General features: G+C 37.3%; 1 protein-coding gene across 1 annotated transcript in view; it reads right to left on the bottom strand.

Moving 5' to 3' along the window:
• Positions 1–17,181, bottom strand: part of USH2A (usherin) — a 758,076-nt gene that overhangs the window by 521,647 nt on the left and 219,248 nt on the right. Inside the window, exon 21 of the mRNA XM_057727708.1 lies at positions 4,830–5,060. Coding sequence (XP_057583691.1) covers positions 4,830–5,060 — 231 coding nt within the window. The remainder of the gene's footprint in view (positions 1–4,829; positions 5,061–17,181) is intronic.

Raw genomic sequence — 17,181 nt, 5'->3', positions numbered from 1 at the left:
ATTTCAGAAGTTAAAGGAATTCAGTAGAAGCCTGAGTTTAATAGAAGAGCATGATTAGACACAGTTTATCTAATGTCTCAACACTAGGTAGATTAATTTCACTGTTTTCAATAACAAAATTAAATATCACATTTTAATAGAGAAATTTCCTGTTATTCATACCCCAGACAGAACATTTAGGCAAACACATCTTGTATGTGCAGCAGCAGATGAATTAATAGAAGGTTGATTTTATGAATTGCAGAAGACTTTTAGAAAATCTCCTGTCTCATAGTAGGCACTTAGTAAATATTCATTAAATGAGTGATAGCTGACAGCTAATGTTTAATGACTGCAAAGTAAGCTGTGTGGCAGACACTGTGCAAAATTCATCAGGTGAGCTTTAATCCTTACCTACCTGCTAGATATCAATATTGTGAGTACTATTATTACGCCAATTTTAAAGAAAAGGAAACAGAGGCACACAAATGATTAAGTGTTTTGTCTAATTACATTTAGCTAATACATAAGGGGGCCTAGATCTAAACCTTATCTGTTTGTCTGCTCTCAAAGCCCTCACTCTTAATCATAAAGAAATGGAGGAGTTATTTACACTATGATGTAAATGACTGATAATATACCCTTCCTGGAAATTAGATTTTTGAAAGAACACTTGTGTCGGAAAGGAAAAGGCACCAAAGAGAGATCTTAAAAAAGATTCATCTGGTTCATTTTTTAGCCCCAAAGTAGGTTTTCACAGAGCTTTTTTTCTAATACTAAGCTTAATGATTTATATATTAAGCAAAATAGACATATTTTCATATGTTTGAATTGTTTTCATTTTATCATATGTGGTAAAATTTTTAAAGTAAATAGGAAGGGGGGGAGTTACACGAGAGATTCCTTTTTTGAACTGTAATGATGAGTTTATACTGAGACTTTCAATATATTGCTGGGGCCATGGAACATGTTATGAATGTATTTACAAATCCTGTCATTGATGGAGGAAATCTCACACTTTTTCTTTGTAAAATATGTAAAATAACATACAACACTGTATATTTGTTTTTGTGTTATTTGATATCTCCATTCATATTTCAGGAATCATTTTTAGTTAGAGTTTGAGATTTTGAAATGAATCAAAATAAAAGACATCTGAGTTCTTCCCATAATTATTCACTTTTTAAATACAATTCACCATCTTAGAGATGGTCAGGAGTTGCTCGCTAAATTTGCCTCAGAGTATAAAAACTGCGTGAAATACATAGGAATGTGATTTGAAAGCACCGTTTGACACATAGCACTCCAGCCCATTTAAAATAATTTTGTTCAATGTTAAAAATCTAGCTTTAGGCACACTCTAGAATTAATTGCTACAGAAAAAAAATTTTACCCCTAGATGTCTTTGGGGTTGCAAGTAAACATATAAGGCCAATACTATTTCTGTTAGCTGAAAAGCCAAAAACCGAAAGACAAATCCAAAAAGTTTAGCAGCACTGGGTAAGGCATATTTGGGTGATCATTATTTCATCTTCCATCCTCATTTATTACTTTTGGATCCTTTTTATTCCACAACTTCCAAAGACCTGTCCCTCCCCTTTGGTGGCAAACTCCAGCTTTTAAACCAGAAGCCTCCAAATTCACATCTCACCTCTAACATTCAGTAACTGTGGCACCTTGTGGGAGCCAGGTATTGGAGCCTCATTTCCTCATGCACCATGATGGGAAAAATATCTGCCATCCAGAGTTGTAGAGGGATTAGATGGGAGAATACAGAAGTAAAACAAATGTACGATGCTAATTACACACTTACCTTTCTACACAAGAGGATGCAAGTTAAAGAAAAGCTACTGAGTTGGTTTTGTAAACTTGTCCTGGTTCATTAATTGGGGAAATTTAGTTAAACCATGACCCGGCTCAATAAAAGTACCCAATCAAACCTGCCAGGTAAGTCAAAGGGTCAAACCAATAACTTGCTGGAGACCTGGTTACTTTAAAAGTTAAGAGGGCCTGCAAAAGAAGGTGAGCTACTCATAAAAAGGAGCTAGCGAGGCCCCAGAACGTGCCTGAATGCAGAAGAACTGCTTCCTCTCCAGGAATCACCAAAGCTCCAGGGAGTCATTCAAGCCAAAACTGTGATCTCCGTGCCTTGTCCTTCAAATGATGTGGCCTCCAAACACATTTTCTGTGCAGCTGGAGGCTTTGTTATAGACAGGAGGATTCTGCTTAGGGAGGCCGGTGTTTATGGCCTAACTTTTTTAAAGAGGAATTTGGAAAACTTCCCAGACACTGCATCTGCCCCCAGCCCTCGCACCTCGGAGTCTAAGGCCGGCTAGGGAGACAGCACAAACGACTAAATTTATTAACGGCGGACGGGCCACTCTATCTTTCACGGCAATACCAGTAGGTGATCCCATCAAAAACCTGTCTGCTGGTTAGCCAGCAAACCCGGGCTGACATGCCTGCTGCAGCGATGCCCAGATGAATGGAAATGAGGGCTGTTTCTGCAAAGAAACACATCGCGAGCCAAACGTTAGACCAGAAAGGCAGTTTCTGTTTCCACTGGAGAAAAAGTCTCTGACTTTTTACCCATAGGTTCTTTTCCAGCTACCTATGTTTTCCTTTCTTTTCTTTCTTTGACTTTTACAAATATTAAGCAGAAGTTGAGTGTTTTAGGGGAGCTCAATGGTTGAATTTCTAATACTCAGTGAGGAGTCGGATGCACGAGGCCGGAGGTTAAGCATGCATTAATCTTAATGTATCACAGCTAGAACATGATCGCGATTCATTACAAACATACATCAGCAGCCAGTCTCACTTAAAAGCAAACTATTTACTATTTTAAGTAAAAATAAAATGATACCTGAGCTACATTTTGTAGCTCAAATTCCATTTCATTGTCCACAACATAATGCAACATTTGAAAGACGAGCTCTTTGCTCCAAAATGACTTTCTCATAGATTAATATCATTTGAGTTTACAGAATCATGTATATTATATGCTTTGTCAATTTTTTTAAAAAATGGTAAAGAATGTATCATGAATAGTTATAGTTTTCCATATCTACAAAACAGTACTTTAAAAAACTGTACTTCATAGAGGTAACAGGACTTCCAGAATATTGTAATACCAGTAAAACCAGGAACTGAGTGAGACACGTGAGGTTGGCTCACACAGTGAGGGTTGGATTCTGTCTTTTTCTAAAATGTTTATATTTTACTGGGAATTTTTTGCATTGATTTTTATTATAAAAACAGTGTATTAAAATATTACTTACATGGATTACTGAGTTTTTTGGTGCCTTTAAATGTTGTGCCTCACTTGCCTTACTCTAGTCCTGACCCATGGAAGGTATACTTTCCCTGAAATTACTTTTTCCTGTAACTCTCTCCACAGAACATTAAGTATTAACAGTTGCAACGTGTAAAAAAAAGTTACATCAAATAAGCGTTAGGAAAACTTAGGCAAAGTTAAATAACTTTCTTACAATTCTTTTCAGAGACTTTAATAACCTGATGTGCACTAAGAAACTCCAATAGCATGGGGAGCATGGCTCAAACTCATTTGCCCACAGAACTCTTTGCCACAAAGCAAGTGAGTAATACTCTGAGGCACACATTCTGATAAAGAGCATCAAAGAGTCATTTCTAGCACATACTTTGATCCAATAAGACTGCCTTTTCAGGAACTTCCCTGGTGGTCCAGTGGTTAAGACTGTGTGCTTTCAAAAACTAAAAATAGAACTACCCTATGACCCAGTAATCCCACTACTGGGCATATACCCAAAGAAAACCATAATCCAAAAAGAAACACATACCATAATGTTCATTGCAGCACTATTTACAATAGCCAGGACATGGAAGCAACCTAAATGCCCATCAACAGATGGATGGATAAAGAAGATGTGGCATATGTATACAATGGAATAGTACTCAGCCATAAAAAGGAATGAAATGGAGCCATATGTAATGAGGTGGATAGACCTAGAGTCTGTCCTACAGAGTGAAGTAAACCAGAAAGAGAAAAACAAATACTGTACGCTAACTCATATATATGGAATCTAAAAAAAAAAAAAATGGTACTGATGAACCCAGTGATAGGGCAAGAATAAGGATGCAGATGCAGAGAATGGACTGGAGGACACAGGGTTGGGGGCAGGGGCAAAGGGGAAGCTGGGATGAAGTGAGAGAGTAGCATAGACATATATACACTACCAACTGTAAAATAGATAGCTAGTGGGAAGTTGCTGTATAACAAAGGGAGATCAACTTGATGATGGGTGATGCCTTAGAGGGCCGGGACAGGGAGGATGGGAGGGAGTCGTGGGAGGGAGGGGATATGGGGATATATGTATAAAAACAGCTGATTCACTTTGGTGTTCCTCAAAAGCTGGTACAAGAGTGTAAAACAATTACATTCCAATAAAGAGCTTAAAAAAAAGGAAAAAAAAGAAAAAAAAATTGCACACACACAAAAAACAAAAACAAAAAAAACAAAGACTGTGTGCTTTCACTGCAGGGGGCATGGGTTCAATTCCTGGTCGGGAACTAAGAGCCCTCATGCCCCACTGTGCGGCCAAAAGAAAACAAACAAACAAACAAACAAAAACACCACTGCTTTTTCACATCCATTATATACATTTTTTTCTTTTCTTTCCTCCACTTACCCCATTTTTCAGAATACTGAAATGATATATATGTTGACACAATCAAGCTAAAGTCATAAAAGGGCTACATTAGTATCTCTATAAACAAGTGTAGTAAAAATTCAGTGTTAAAGTATATCAAAATCATTAAAAACACCTCAGGGCTTAGTGCCTGGTAAAGAAAGTGATGTCGGGCACACTTACCTGTAAAGTCTGTATTGACGGGGTGAGTGGAGCTGGGAAACTTATAATATCCATGTCCTGTGAAACGAGTTCCTTTTATCACTGTGGCCCTCGGAGCTGGTAGAGATGCCTCTCTCCTTTCCAGCTGATATGTAGGTGAGGGTCCGTTCTGTTCTTCAGGTGCCAGCCACCTGACATAGATGGTTGTACTGTTGATTCCTTCAACCAGAGGTGGCCTCAGTTGGGCTGGTGCTAAATATTAGAAAACCCTCATTACTTTCAAGAATTTGGCTTCTATCTCTAGACACAGATATACACACATATGTTCACATGCACCTGTGTACATTACACTCAAAATCACATCAATTATGGTCTCAAGTATTTCTATGGTTCTAGGGACTGAAAACACAGAGTTTATCTTAAACGTGACTAAACACAATTTAAATGGCTAAGGAATATGCTTTTATCTTTAAAATTTTTTCTTGCAAATAATTTCTTTATTCTTTCTTGCTACCTAACAGATACTACATATTATAGTCTATTGGAGCCCCACCCAGATTCCCTCTACCAAGCAGGTGCTTCAGTGCTCTAGCTTTTGTGCCTGTTGGTCTCTAATGGTTCATGACTGCTTCATTCTCTACAGAATTCCCCAGCCTCAGTGGGAGCTACCCTACCCAGGAGCTACAAGATCCCTTGTGAAACCTGCAACCAGTGACTACCAGCTAGTGGTACGGATCACAAAGTGCAGAGTCCCTTGTCTTAACGTGGTATCAAGTCAGGGCTGCAATTCACAGAGGCCAAGTGGGAAAAGGAAATGGTCGAAATCGGCTAGTTAGGGAGACAAGAGAAAGTGTAGGGTTTGCGAAAAACTGGGTGGGGGTGAACGGTCACTCGTTCATGCCAGCCAACAGATGATTCAGGAGTGACAACCCAATGTGGCCAAATCTTTTACTTTGTTTAAAAAAAAAGTCATCTTATGCATAGTTTTCTGATTTTTAAAGCTTAGCAACGGGTCTAAATTAAAACAAACAAACTAGCAAACACCACTTTGAAAGCCAAACAAAGCATCCACATAAAAAAAGAGTTGTGATCTCAGCAGTTTGCACAATAGGCTCTGGGAAGCCTTATAGGTCCTGGAGTGACCACACCACCCCCAGCAGGGGCCTGAGTCTTGGGCAGTGAGTGCCCAGAGCTCACACACACAGTGGGGCCATGGTGTGCTTTGAGGTCCAGGGACACTGGAGATTCTTTGGAGCCTCCTGGGAAACCCCAGGAGTGACAGATTTAAGACTTCCCCTAAAACGTACTGGAAAGGGATCAGGTTAACAACTGAGTTGTTGAAAATGAAGGCCTGCTTTGACTTTTATTTTCTTAAACAGTTGAGTTTGCAGGATGAAATTCATCCTTTAAGTGTAACAGCTGGATTTGAGGGGTACACATGAAGCAAGGAACAAATGTCATAATAGTCACCAAGCCTTTTCATTAAGGACGCAGACTCAGGCTGTGGACCTTTTACACCTGTGTGAACACAGCCTTGTGCAGACACAAAGCTCTTGCCTGTTTCAATAAATGTAAATTAAAATGATGTGAGCACAAAAACTAATACCCTTAAACCAAGAAAGGAAATTCACCTTAAATCAGGTTAGAACAATAACCATTTGTTACTTTCTAGAAAGCCTGGCCAGCTTTCCAAAGAGAAACAATTAGTTGTGATTCTATTTTCACTTTTAGTAAAGAAAAGAGGGCAGTGAGCAAAAAGTTCAATTCAGAAAGATAATTAACAATTCTGTTCATCTTCCGCTACTGTGAACCATGTGGTATTTTTACTCTTATATATATAGATCTGTAAATTTTATGCATGATTTCCTTTAGTATTCTCTGCCAAAAGTGAGCTAAAGGGTGGGTTCTCAAAGATTTCATTCTATAAGCTATGAGCCCTCTCCAAAATAACCCAAAATGAAATAAAAAGCTAAGCCATGCAGAAATTTCTTCTCCCTCAAAGCTCAACTTCAGAGTTTGGAGTTCCATCTCTGTATTAAAATGTCAGCAAAACATTATTGGCTATGGGCTCAACTGGGGACGGAGGACTGTCAAAGATTTCTGAGTCTCGGGCTCAGGGATGCAGTGGAAGACCAATTACATCTTTTTTAATTGTGTAAAAATTTCTACTTAGAAGCCTGAAAGAGGAGTTTGGAGCTTTTCTGTTACAGTTTCTGTATTCCACTTAAGATTTCATAATGAACTGGGACACAAAGATTGGAACTTTTTAGTTTGAAAAATACCACCTATTTCAGTGATGTCTAATCAAACTTTCTCTAATGAAAATGTTCTCAATCTGTACCAATACAACATGCACTAGCCATACATGACTACAGAGCACTTGATTTGTGGTGAGTCTGAGGACTGGAATTTTTCATTTTATTCATTTTATTTTAAATTTAAATAGCCATATATATAGCTACCATGTTGGACAGCAAAGACTTAGAGAATCACAAATTATACATATTTGATGTGTTGAGAATAGAATTTGCATTTTAACTATTTAGTGAAATTATCAATAAACCTCCTATACTTAATAACTGCAGACTTTTATTCTTATTTTTTTATTTTTTTAATTTTTATTGGAATATAGTTGATTTACAATGTTGTGTTAGTTTCTGCTGTACAAAGTAAATCCGTTATACATATACATATATCCACTCTTTTTAAGATTCTTTTCCCATTTAGGTCATTAGAGACTATTGAGTAGGGTTCCCTGTGCTATACAGCAGGTCCTTATTAGTTATCTATGTTATATATAGTAGTGTGCATACATCAATCACAGTCTCCCAATTTATCCCTCCCCCTCTTTCCCCCCAGTACCCCACTGTTCACTGCAGCACTATTTACAATAGCCAGGGCATGGAAGCAACCTAAATGTCCATCGACAGAGGAATGGATAAAGAAGATGTGGCACGTATATACAATGGAATATTACTTAGCCATAAAAAAGAACAAAATAATGCCAGTTGCAGCAACATGGATGGACCTAGAGATTGTCATACTGACTGAAGTCAAAGACAAACATCATATGATATCACTTATACGTGGAATCTAAAAAAAGGTCCAAACGAACTTATTTACAAAACAGAAATAGAGTCACAGGTGTAGAAAACAAATTTGTCCCTAGCTAAGAGCAGCTTCTTTCTCAAGGTCCCATTTGTCTGACATTTGATACTCTTTTACTTTACTCCAATCACCCAGCTGGATTGAGATAATGAAGATTTGTACCACTATTGTACTCAGAATCCTTTCCCCAGTAATACATCATCCAAAATCATTTCTTAATCAGGAATATAATTTCAGAGTCAAATAAAACAAAATAAAAGGAATTCCAGCAGCTCAGTGGGTTGCGTTGTTTTGTTTTGTTTGCTTAATATCTACTAAAAGTGAGAGCCCGCAATTTTTAAAATATGACAAAATGATTACAATCAGTAAGGACACTTGTGCATTGAGAGTCCACTAAGATTAATGTTGACTATTTAAACTCTAACAAGTAGTGAAGCACTTCTTCTAGATTCACAGGGGAATTATTCCACTGAGCAATTACACTATTCTTAGGATGTCAATTACAGAGAATGAGTGGAACTAGGGTACATATATGTGTGTGTGTTTGTATTTTACTCACTTGCTTAAAAAAAGCAAACAAACCACTCTCAGCTGATCTGTTATAGTTTCACTTGGGAGTTAACCCAGCCCACTTTAAAGGGTAAGCACCTACTCAGCCACTATCTTCAGAGTTCCCTTAAGACCAGAAAGGGGATTTTCAATCAATTAAATGAAACTGGTCTCATATACATTCATAAGAAAAAAAAGATACTCCTGAACTATTAAATGAATGCACACAAACACGGACTCACTAAGAGTTGGGGGAGTAAAAGATTATATCTCAGATCATCGAAGTGCAGGGATTTTAGGTATAACTTTGTTAATCACAAAACAGTAAGTTAAGAGACAATATGCGATAATAGGGAAGTCTCTGCAGTCTTCTAGAGATTATAATTTTCACTTTGTACCCAGTTCGGCATGACTTTAGAAAAATCACTTCAAACCTATGTGGCCTCAGTTTTCCCATCGACCACATGAGGATAAATTTTCAGTGGAACACTTTGCAAATAACTGCTTTTAAAAATAATACAATTGCGTTAGGTTTTACAAGGCAAATTTCTATACAAGTACAAGGCGCTAGCCAATAAAGCATATTTCAAATTACATATTATAAAATGATTCAGTTAAAATGATTCAATTCATCCACATTCAGAATCTATCTATATTTGCTTAGAAAATCCTCTTATAAATGTAAAGTATAAAATGGATCTTCAAACAAAAAAATAAAAATAAAAAACTTTTTTAAAAATGGATCTTCAATATCCATCATTTCAAAGAATAACAACTTACAAAGTCTGTTTCCACTTGGAATAAAATTACAATGCTCTTGTATTTTTTTGCATTAGCACTGCAATCCAGTTTCTAGTGTCACTTCTATTTATAAGCATTCTTTTATAAAACACTCTGTAACATACATTCTTCTTTATGTAGCATTTATTACTTCATAATCTGATTAACAGCATATCATAATGCATAAATTTACACTTGCAAAATTTATGTAGTGTGGAGTTTGAGCATCTTAAGATCGAAACTGAAGACTAAACGAGCAGAAGCTCTTGCTGATGACAGGTCTTTAAAACTGAATCTGTGTTTTCAAGGAAGAGTTTGTTGTCTATGAAGACCTCATGGCTGTGTCAGTATCTTAAAGCATCATCAACTATTGGGAAGACGGCAATCTAGGAATAAACAGGCTTTCATTTCAGGGGTGTGAGGGGAACAGACTAACATAAGACATCCCCAGGCATCATGTCAGCGGAAAATGATTTTGACGTTTCCTGTGACAGGAATTGCGTTTGCCAAATGCTGCTAGGCCTGAACACCTGTGAAAGGGCACTGGGACCAGGAGTCAAACATAAAATCCAGGTTGGTCATGAAGCCATGATTTCCCACTTGGCAACTGCTCTCAAATCAGGGTCCAGAAAAGGAAAGGCGTCTCCCCTAGACTCTCAGAGATTTCTCAGTACTTCCTTGCTAACTACCTATTCTCTAACTGAGGAACGAACAACAGCAATTTCCCCCGTTCTTCTTTTTTCACTAGTCTCCTTCAAGAGAGAAGATGTAGAGTAGAACTGATTTGGAAAGGAGAAAACTTGGATTCTAGACTAGTTTTTCAGGACCCTACTTACAGAACATTGGCTAATCCAGTATTTGGTCTGTCCTTCAGTATCTCATTCATTCGTTTATATTTTGGAAAATTTTTTGTTTTACTGAAGTATAGTTGCTGTACAATATTATATAAATTACAGATGTACAATATTATGTAAATTACAGATGTACAATAGAGTGATTCACAATTTTTAGAGGTCATACTCCATTTACGGTTACTATGAGATACTGTATACATTCCCTGTGTTGTACAATATATCCTCATAGCTTATTTTATACCCAATAGTTTGTACTTCTAATCTCCTACCCCTATCTTGCCCCTCCTCCCTTCCCTCTCCCCACTGGTAACCACTAGTTTGTTCTCTGTCGCCATCAGGCTGCTGCTTTTTTTGTTGTTGTCACATTCACTAGTTCGTTGTATTTTTTAGATTCCACATATAAGTGATAGCATACGTCTGTCTTATTTCACTTAGCGCAATGCTTTCCAAGTCCATCCATGTTGCTGCAAATGGCAAAATTTCATTCTTTTTAATGGCTGAGTAGTATTCCATTGTGTATACATACCACATCTTCTTTAACCATTCATTTGTTGATGGACACTTAGGTTGCTTCCATATCTTAGCAATTGTACATAATGATGCTATGAACATTGGGGTGCGTGGATCTTTTCATTCTTTTCAGATACATACCCAGGGGTAGAATTGCTGGGTTGAACCTCATTTATTGAAGAGCATGACAGACCTGACTATGCCTAGGATCTCCTCCAGTTTCAAAACTCTGGTTGAACATTTTCAAGCAGTGCTTCTCCTTAGTAAACCATGAAGGGATTCTGGACATGTGAATCCTTCAGCCCTCCAGGAAGCCAGCCAGCTTATCCCCCACAGCTCTGAGCCCCTGTTCTTTACCCCAGCACAGCAAATACATATGATTTTTCTATGTGTTCTACGATATAAACAAAGTCCAGAAAGCAATGTTTTTAGGGAATTTAAGGGGCATCACCTCCTTGGTGAATAAACACCACCTTAACCAGCTGTCACGCAGGTGATCGTCAATAATTTGCATCCAACACATAAAGAGAGTGAGGACCCATGATTTCTGAACTGTACATACGGCAGCAGCAGTGACAACAAGCACTGTTCCCTAAAGTCCCCCATTAATAAAAGGTAGCTGCTTGGACTGTAATTATGGCATCCTTGCTACCCAAACTTGAAGCTTTTATGGGGCTTATGCAATTAACTACTTAAATGCATCGTAACACTTGCTTCTCTGACAGCAAAGTATTGATTTTTTAATCATTTTCAAGTCTCCTCTAGCACAAATAAATGTACTACAGTTACAGTTAATGCACTGTGTACATGCATTAAACGTTGGTGTGACAGAATTTATTATTTTGTGATATATAGAACTGAAGTCGGGCTTCTCAGAAAGTAGCATCATGGATCCAACATCAGTATGGAAACTACCATTGTCCTTGATACTCCAAATTCTCTAACTTCAAAAAGCTAGAGATGATTTTTAATAGGATACTTAGGCTCAAAATAAAGGAGGGCGTGCTGAATGTAAATCTTTCTCATATGCCAGTGTAGGAGAAATTTAAAAACAGTCCAACAGAGAAGATAACAGTTTTTTTTTCCCAAAGGTGTCACTGAGGGTGTGTGGAAACTTTGTTCAGATGGATTTTTGTCTATTAAATTTTTTTCCCTTGCACTTATTTAGTGCACATCTATCAAAATATTTTGCATATGAGAGTCTCTCTAACTCAATTCTTACACATCTTAATTGTTTTGTTTTAATGACTTACTATGGTTAATACATCAGAAAACTAAAACAGTGTTTTAAAAAGTGTGATTTCTGCATGTCATTTCTGCTATACCAAAAAGGTCAATAGAGGCCCCGTGAAAGTCACATATCTAAATGCAGACCCGGCAGCAGAGGTCATTATATTGTGTATCAACAACTCTTTTCCTTGGGTGCATCACACATTCAACATTCAAGTTGGTGAGTAAAAAGCAGTCAATTTTGTTTTGTTAGAAATAATATCATTTTAGTTTTAGCATCTAAGACAGATGCCAACATTTCACTCTGAACAGATGGTAATTCCATCTAATAGTGCATCTCTGTATTAGTAAGGTCTGTTGTGTATACAAACAGTAATAAACAGTAGGTAAGGATCAAAATAAATTTTAATTGTTGACATTAAATTCTGGCAGCCGCAGTTCTAAGGCTGCAATATTCCTTTTTCAAGTCTGTCAGATTTACTAATGCTACGAAAGCTTTGTCAAAAGCCGCCAGATTCCAGTTTCCATACAAAGACATTGCATGCTACCAGCTACTAGTCTGCACCAGCATTACCTATTTTCCTACACTGAAATAATCCTTCAGGAATAGCATGGGATTGGTGTTACCACCGATGTGATGGTCGGCTAGGATTTCTTTTAGAATGCTCCTGAAAGACTGAGCCTTTAATTAAGAGGTTGATTTTTAAATTGTTGTGTCCAATTGTTACATTGGGGGTCATAGTGTTATCACAGCCATTTTCCTACCCTGCTAAGTAAGGGTCTCATTCAATTCCCTCTATTCTAGTTGCAAATCTGGGCATTCCTGAACTTCTCTGAATCTGACATCATCCTTTTCATTTGGTTTGCTTTACTGAGTCTGAAGGATTTCCCTAACAATCACAGCTCTCATCAGCTGAGCTCTTCTGCAGGGTTTGCTGTGGATAAAGCCTGCCAACAAGCACCAATTTGGTTCTCATAATGTCTCCAACGATCTGGTATTACACATAGTAGCCGCTATTTATTTTGGGAAGCTGCCCATGTCCAAAAAAAAATTCATTATAAAAACCCCCTAGTTTGGCATTCAAGGGACTGTTCAATAACAAACATGCTTTGCAATCATATTTCTTTAAAAAAATGGATGTATTTTTTTGAATCATGAAAAATATATTGCTTCCACCATATGGGACAACCAACGACTCACCAACCGATTTCAGATGCAGCATATTGAGCTGACCATATGTTACAGTGCTGTTGAATGGCTGAGTGATTCATGCCCGTCACATTCTAGTATATCAATTAAAGCTCCTTGAAGTCTGCATGATTTGTGTCTCTGTTATTAAACCCTGCTAATTCATCCCACTTACACATCTGTTATAAATCTCTAGGAGTGCTGCATGATTCATGGCAATCTGTGAGCATGCTACAGCAAATTCTTCTCCTTGTAATTAACAGTAAATTGTTTTACTGCCATGCAATGAATTTTTCAGTTATATTGCAAATGAACTCCTAAATGTGCGGTTCTTTCCTAAGAACTGACTTATATCATTAGGCAATTAAAAAGTATTGCTTTGAACCAAAAGCTTTTAATCAAGAGAAATACAACTTCAACACTGCTTGAGAGCCATGGAAATTTGACATGGTGGTGAGAAGTGCAAAATAATTTCTGTTGTCGAAAGAGCAAAACAAACAAACAAAACCAACCCTTCCGCGTACTCGGGATTTCCCTGATGCTGAGACGCGAGAAGTGCTGCCTGAAAAGACTGGGTGAGACAAGTTTGCACAGATACTGTTTATTTTAGAAGTGACTTTAGTCGTCTGTCATTACCAAATTTCTCAGATTGCCTTACACTTCTCTAATTGTAAAACAGTGCCTTTATTCTTGAAATAAATAATTGGATAATTAGCCAAGTTGAATCAGCAGAGGATTTCACTGCTGTTCAAGTGTTCTTGTCAAAGGTGAAGCAAATTCATTTCAGCTCGCCTCTGCAGCTCTTCGCAGAGGCTTTGATTTTTTTTTTCCCCCACTTTCTTGGCAGCAGCCTGAGATTCATGAGTCCATACATCAAGTCGGTAGTTTAACAACAAATGGAATTAAATTCAAAGAAGGGAAACTAATTGAAGGACAGCCACAAAAGTGTTTGGTAATGTGCTTTTTAATATGGCATGCCACATTTGCATGATAATTTTTCCTTTTTAGCATGGAGCAGAAAGTGACTAGCTTAATGAGGGATTATTCAAGACAGGAACGAACAAAATGCATTCATAGCTAAGAACAAAGATTGTATTATGAAACAAGAACAGGCAACCTCAGAGAAGTAACTGGGTGATTGGTTGATGCATTATGAGTAAAAAGATAGAAAAATATTTATATTAGTATTCACTAATGACTATATATACAAGATTGTTGTAATTAAAATTATAAATTAACATATTAAGAGTGCTTGTTTAATCACTCTGGGTCCTATTCACAATGAAAAAGACTTATGTACCTGCATACAAAACAATGTGTGTTTTCAACCCAGCCGCAAACAGCCCGTACGTTCTACTTTGGATTCAGACAAAAATTTAATGCACCACTAATTACTTGCTTAATGGGAGATGGGCACATCTAAGCTTGTACTGTAGAGGTCAATTTATGAAGGTAAAGGAAACAGGACATTGTTCCTCCAGGAATGGATCTCCAAGAGGAATTTCTCTGAAGAAAAATTTAATTTATACTTAATTCACGAAGCGTGGATGTGTACATAGTTGTTAGATTAAACGTGTACCCTTCAAGAAAGTATAAGAAGTACTCTAAGGGCACCTAGTCCATCAATTAATGGCCCTTATACACCCAGAAGCAACTCCAAAGCCACCCGTGACACTTTCTTAAAGATTTTGCAGCTGCTCCAGGGAGAACACCTCTCTCAAATCAGCGCTCGGACTGTGTCATGGGCACTGAAACTAAAGGAGGAGCAATAAAATGTGCCAATTCTAATGATGTATCTAATCGAGAAAAATACTTAAAAGAGAGCAAATTATAATTTTCGAGATTTTTAATGAAACATACATCTTTACAAGTATCTTTTTGATTTCTTTGCTGAGATTTAAGGAAAAAACATGTTTTCATGATTCAGTGCTACAAAAAGTCTGAACACGATTACTTCTAATTTTTGGTGCTCTTTTTAGAAGTTTCTAAATGGTCACTGGCTTCTTCTGATCCCTGAAAATTCACTCACATGAGCTACATTTAGACTTAAGAGTTAAATTTCCCAAAAATCCATTAGAATTCATTGGAGTAATATATACTCTCAAAATCGTAATTTTATTACTAGAAGAAACAGAGCAGGAAGGATCACAGCACTTCAACTTAACTTTTATTCCTTTCCTACAACAAACCTGTTGACCATTCAAAAGGATTGACCTTCTCGTTATTTATTTTTATCACTTAATATCTATCAGTTACACACAGATGTTTAATCCTAGGAAAATTGTAGAAAAAAACCTTATTTATCTACTAAAAACAAAGGAGGCAGGAAGGATATTAGAACTGTAATTGCTAGGGTTTTCCTTGTATTCTAATAACAAGTCCATTGTCCCTGATCTGAACACCCTTGAAAATGGTGTATTTTCTAATAAATGAAGTGGCAGGCAAAATTTATCTTTCCATTCTTATGTCATGTAAGTGACTTTATTCCCTGTTTGGCAGGTGAAGAGTCAGGAGTTCTGACAAAATAAATTGAGGGATTAAAAAATAAAAATTTTCCCACCGGAACGCTAAAATAATGTTTCCTTCAGAAAAGAAAGGATTTCGCGTGTGAACAAAGTTAATGTATTTTTTTTAACGGAAATTGAGAAAAGGGACATTTTAGCAAAGGACTAAAAACTACACATTTAAAATTTACCATCCCATCTTCTCCTGCAACTGTTTAATTTTTTTTTTTTTTACCTTCCAGCTTCTGCTCCAACCATACTAGTCAGAGTGCTGCCCAAAGGGTCATGTTCCTTGCGGTGTGCATTTCCCTTGCTTTCCCTACAGCAAGCGACCCTACTGACAACATTCAGCTTCTAGAATTCCCTCTCCCCTTGACGTTTTGGATACTGCTCTTTCTAGGTTCTTTTTTTTAACCGTCTCTCTTCTGTTTCTTCCTCCTTTCCTCTTTCTCCCAAAATGTGAACATTCACTGAGATGTTAACTTTTATTTGGTATTTTCTCTGCCTTCACTAATACATTACCATCCACAGTTTCGGCTCCTCCTACCATATATGCAGATGATTATAAAAACCTGCCTCCTTCTGAAGCTCCAGATTTGCATTTTCTGCTGTTGGCTGGTTATAATTGTCATGGATGTGTTTCCATCAAATAATCAAACTGAAACTCGTGGTTTTATTCCTCCCATATGGTCTTTCTTCGTCTTCCGTGGCACCACCACGGTCTGGGATATTCACCGTCATCTTCAATTCCTCCCTCCTCCGAACCTGTGGATTTCTTTTCCTGGATCTACTGTATTCCTTTCTCTTCATCTTTCCTTCTATTTATCTGATTTACTTTCTCATGGCCTTCTTGGAATGTCTACCGGACTCTACTTCCACACTGTCCTCTAAAGACATCTTCAAAAACACCAGCTTTTGTCATGTCAGTAGGGAACAGTCCCTCAAATGGCAATAAAATGGTATAAGTAAATAGCTGCAAAAATCTCTACCAATTCTTTATAGTCCATTTCAAATGCCATTTAACCTGAGCTAATTTCTCAATCTCCCAAATCAAAGTTATGTATCCCATACTCTCTGTTCCTATAATTTTCTTTTATCCTTTCCCCCAGGGTGTTAATCCTACCCATTATAGGTCAACACCTTAATCCAGACACCATCAAGGTATCTTTGAATGGATTCTGTTTGAATCCCTCTCCCCCCACCCCCCAGTGCTTTAAATAGCAGCCTTAATAGAGGCTTACTGAGTTGGGGGTTCACAGCAAAACACAGCAGCAATATGGCTGTGGCACATTATTAACCCTATATTGTAAACAACAAATTTGAAATGTGTAGTTTCTGATCAGAATCTTGAAACGCGTGTCATGATTCAGAACAACATGCTCCTCACAGAACTGAAAAATGGTGCTTTTCATTAGCCCCCCTACAGTTTACTTTTGCCATTCAATCCTTAGTTTTAGGACTCTTCATTGTTACATCTATGTTATAATAATGTTACGGAAACAAAGTTGTAAAATAAATGTCATGACCTTGATAACATCAGACATTCTATGACATTTACATTGTGACTGATAAAAGTATTATATAACAGTTATGGTAGAAATCTTCATAAAACTTACAATTTTTTTTGAGGATTTTCTCTGTGCTAGGCA

This window comes from Hippopotamus amphibius, chromosome 3 (genome assembly GCF_030028045.1).
Source record: "Hippopotamus amphibius kiboko isolate mHipAmp2 chromosome 3, mHipAmp2.hap2, whole genome shotgun sequence".
NCBI classification, from domain to species: Eukaryota; Metazoa; Chordata; class Mammalia; order Artiodactyla; family Hippopotamidae; genus Hippopotamus; species Hippopotamus amphibius.
This window is presented reverse-complemented; position numbering and strand designations above follow the sequence as displayed.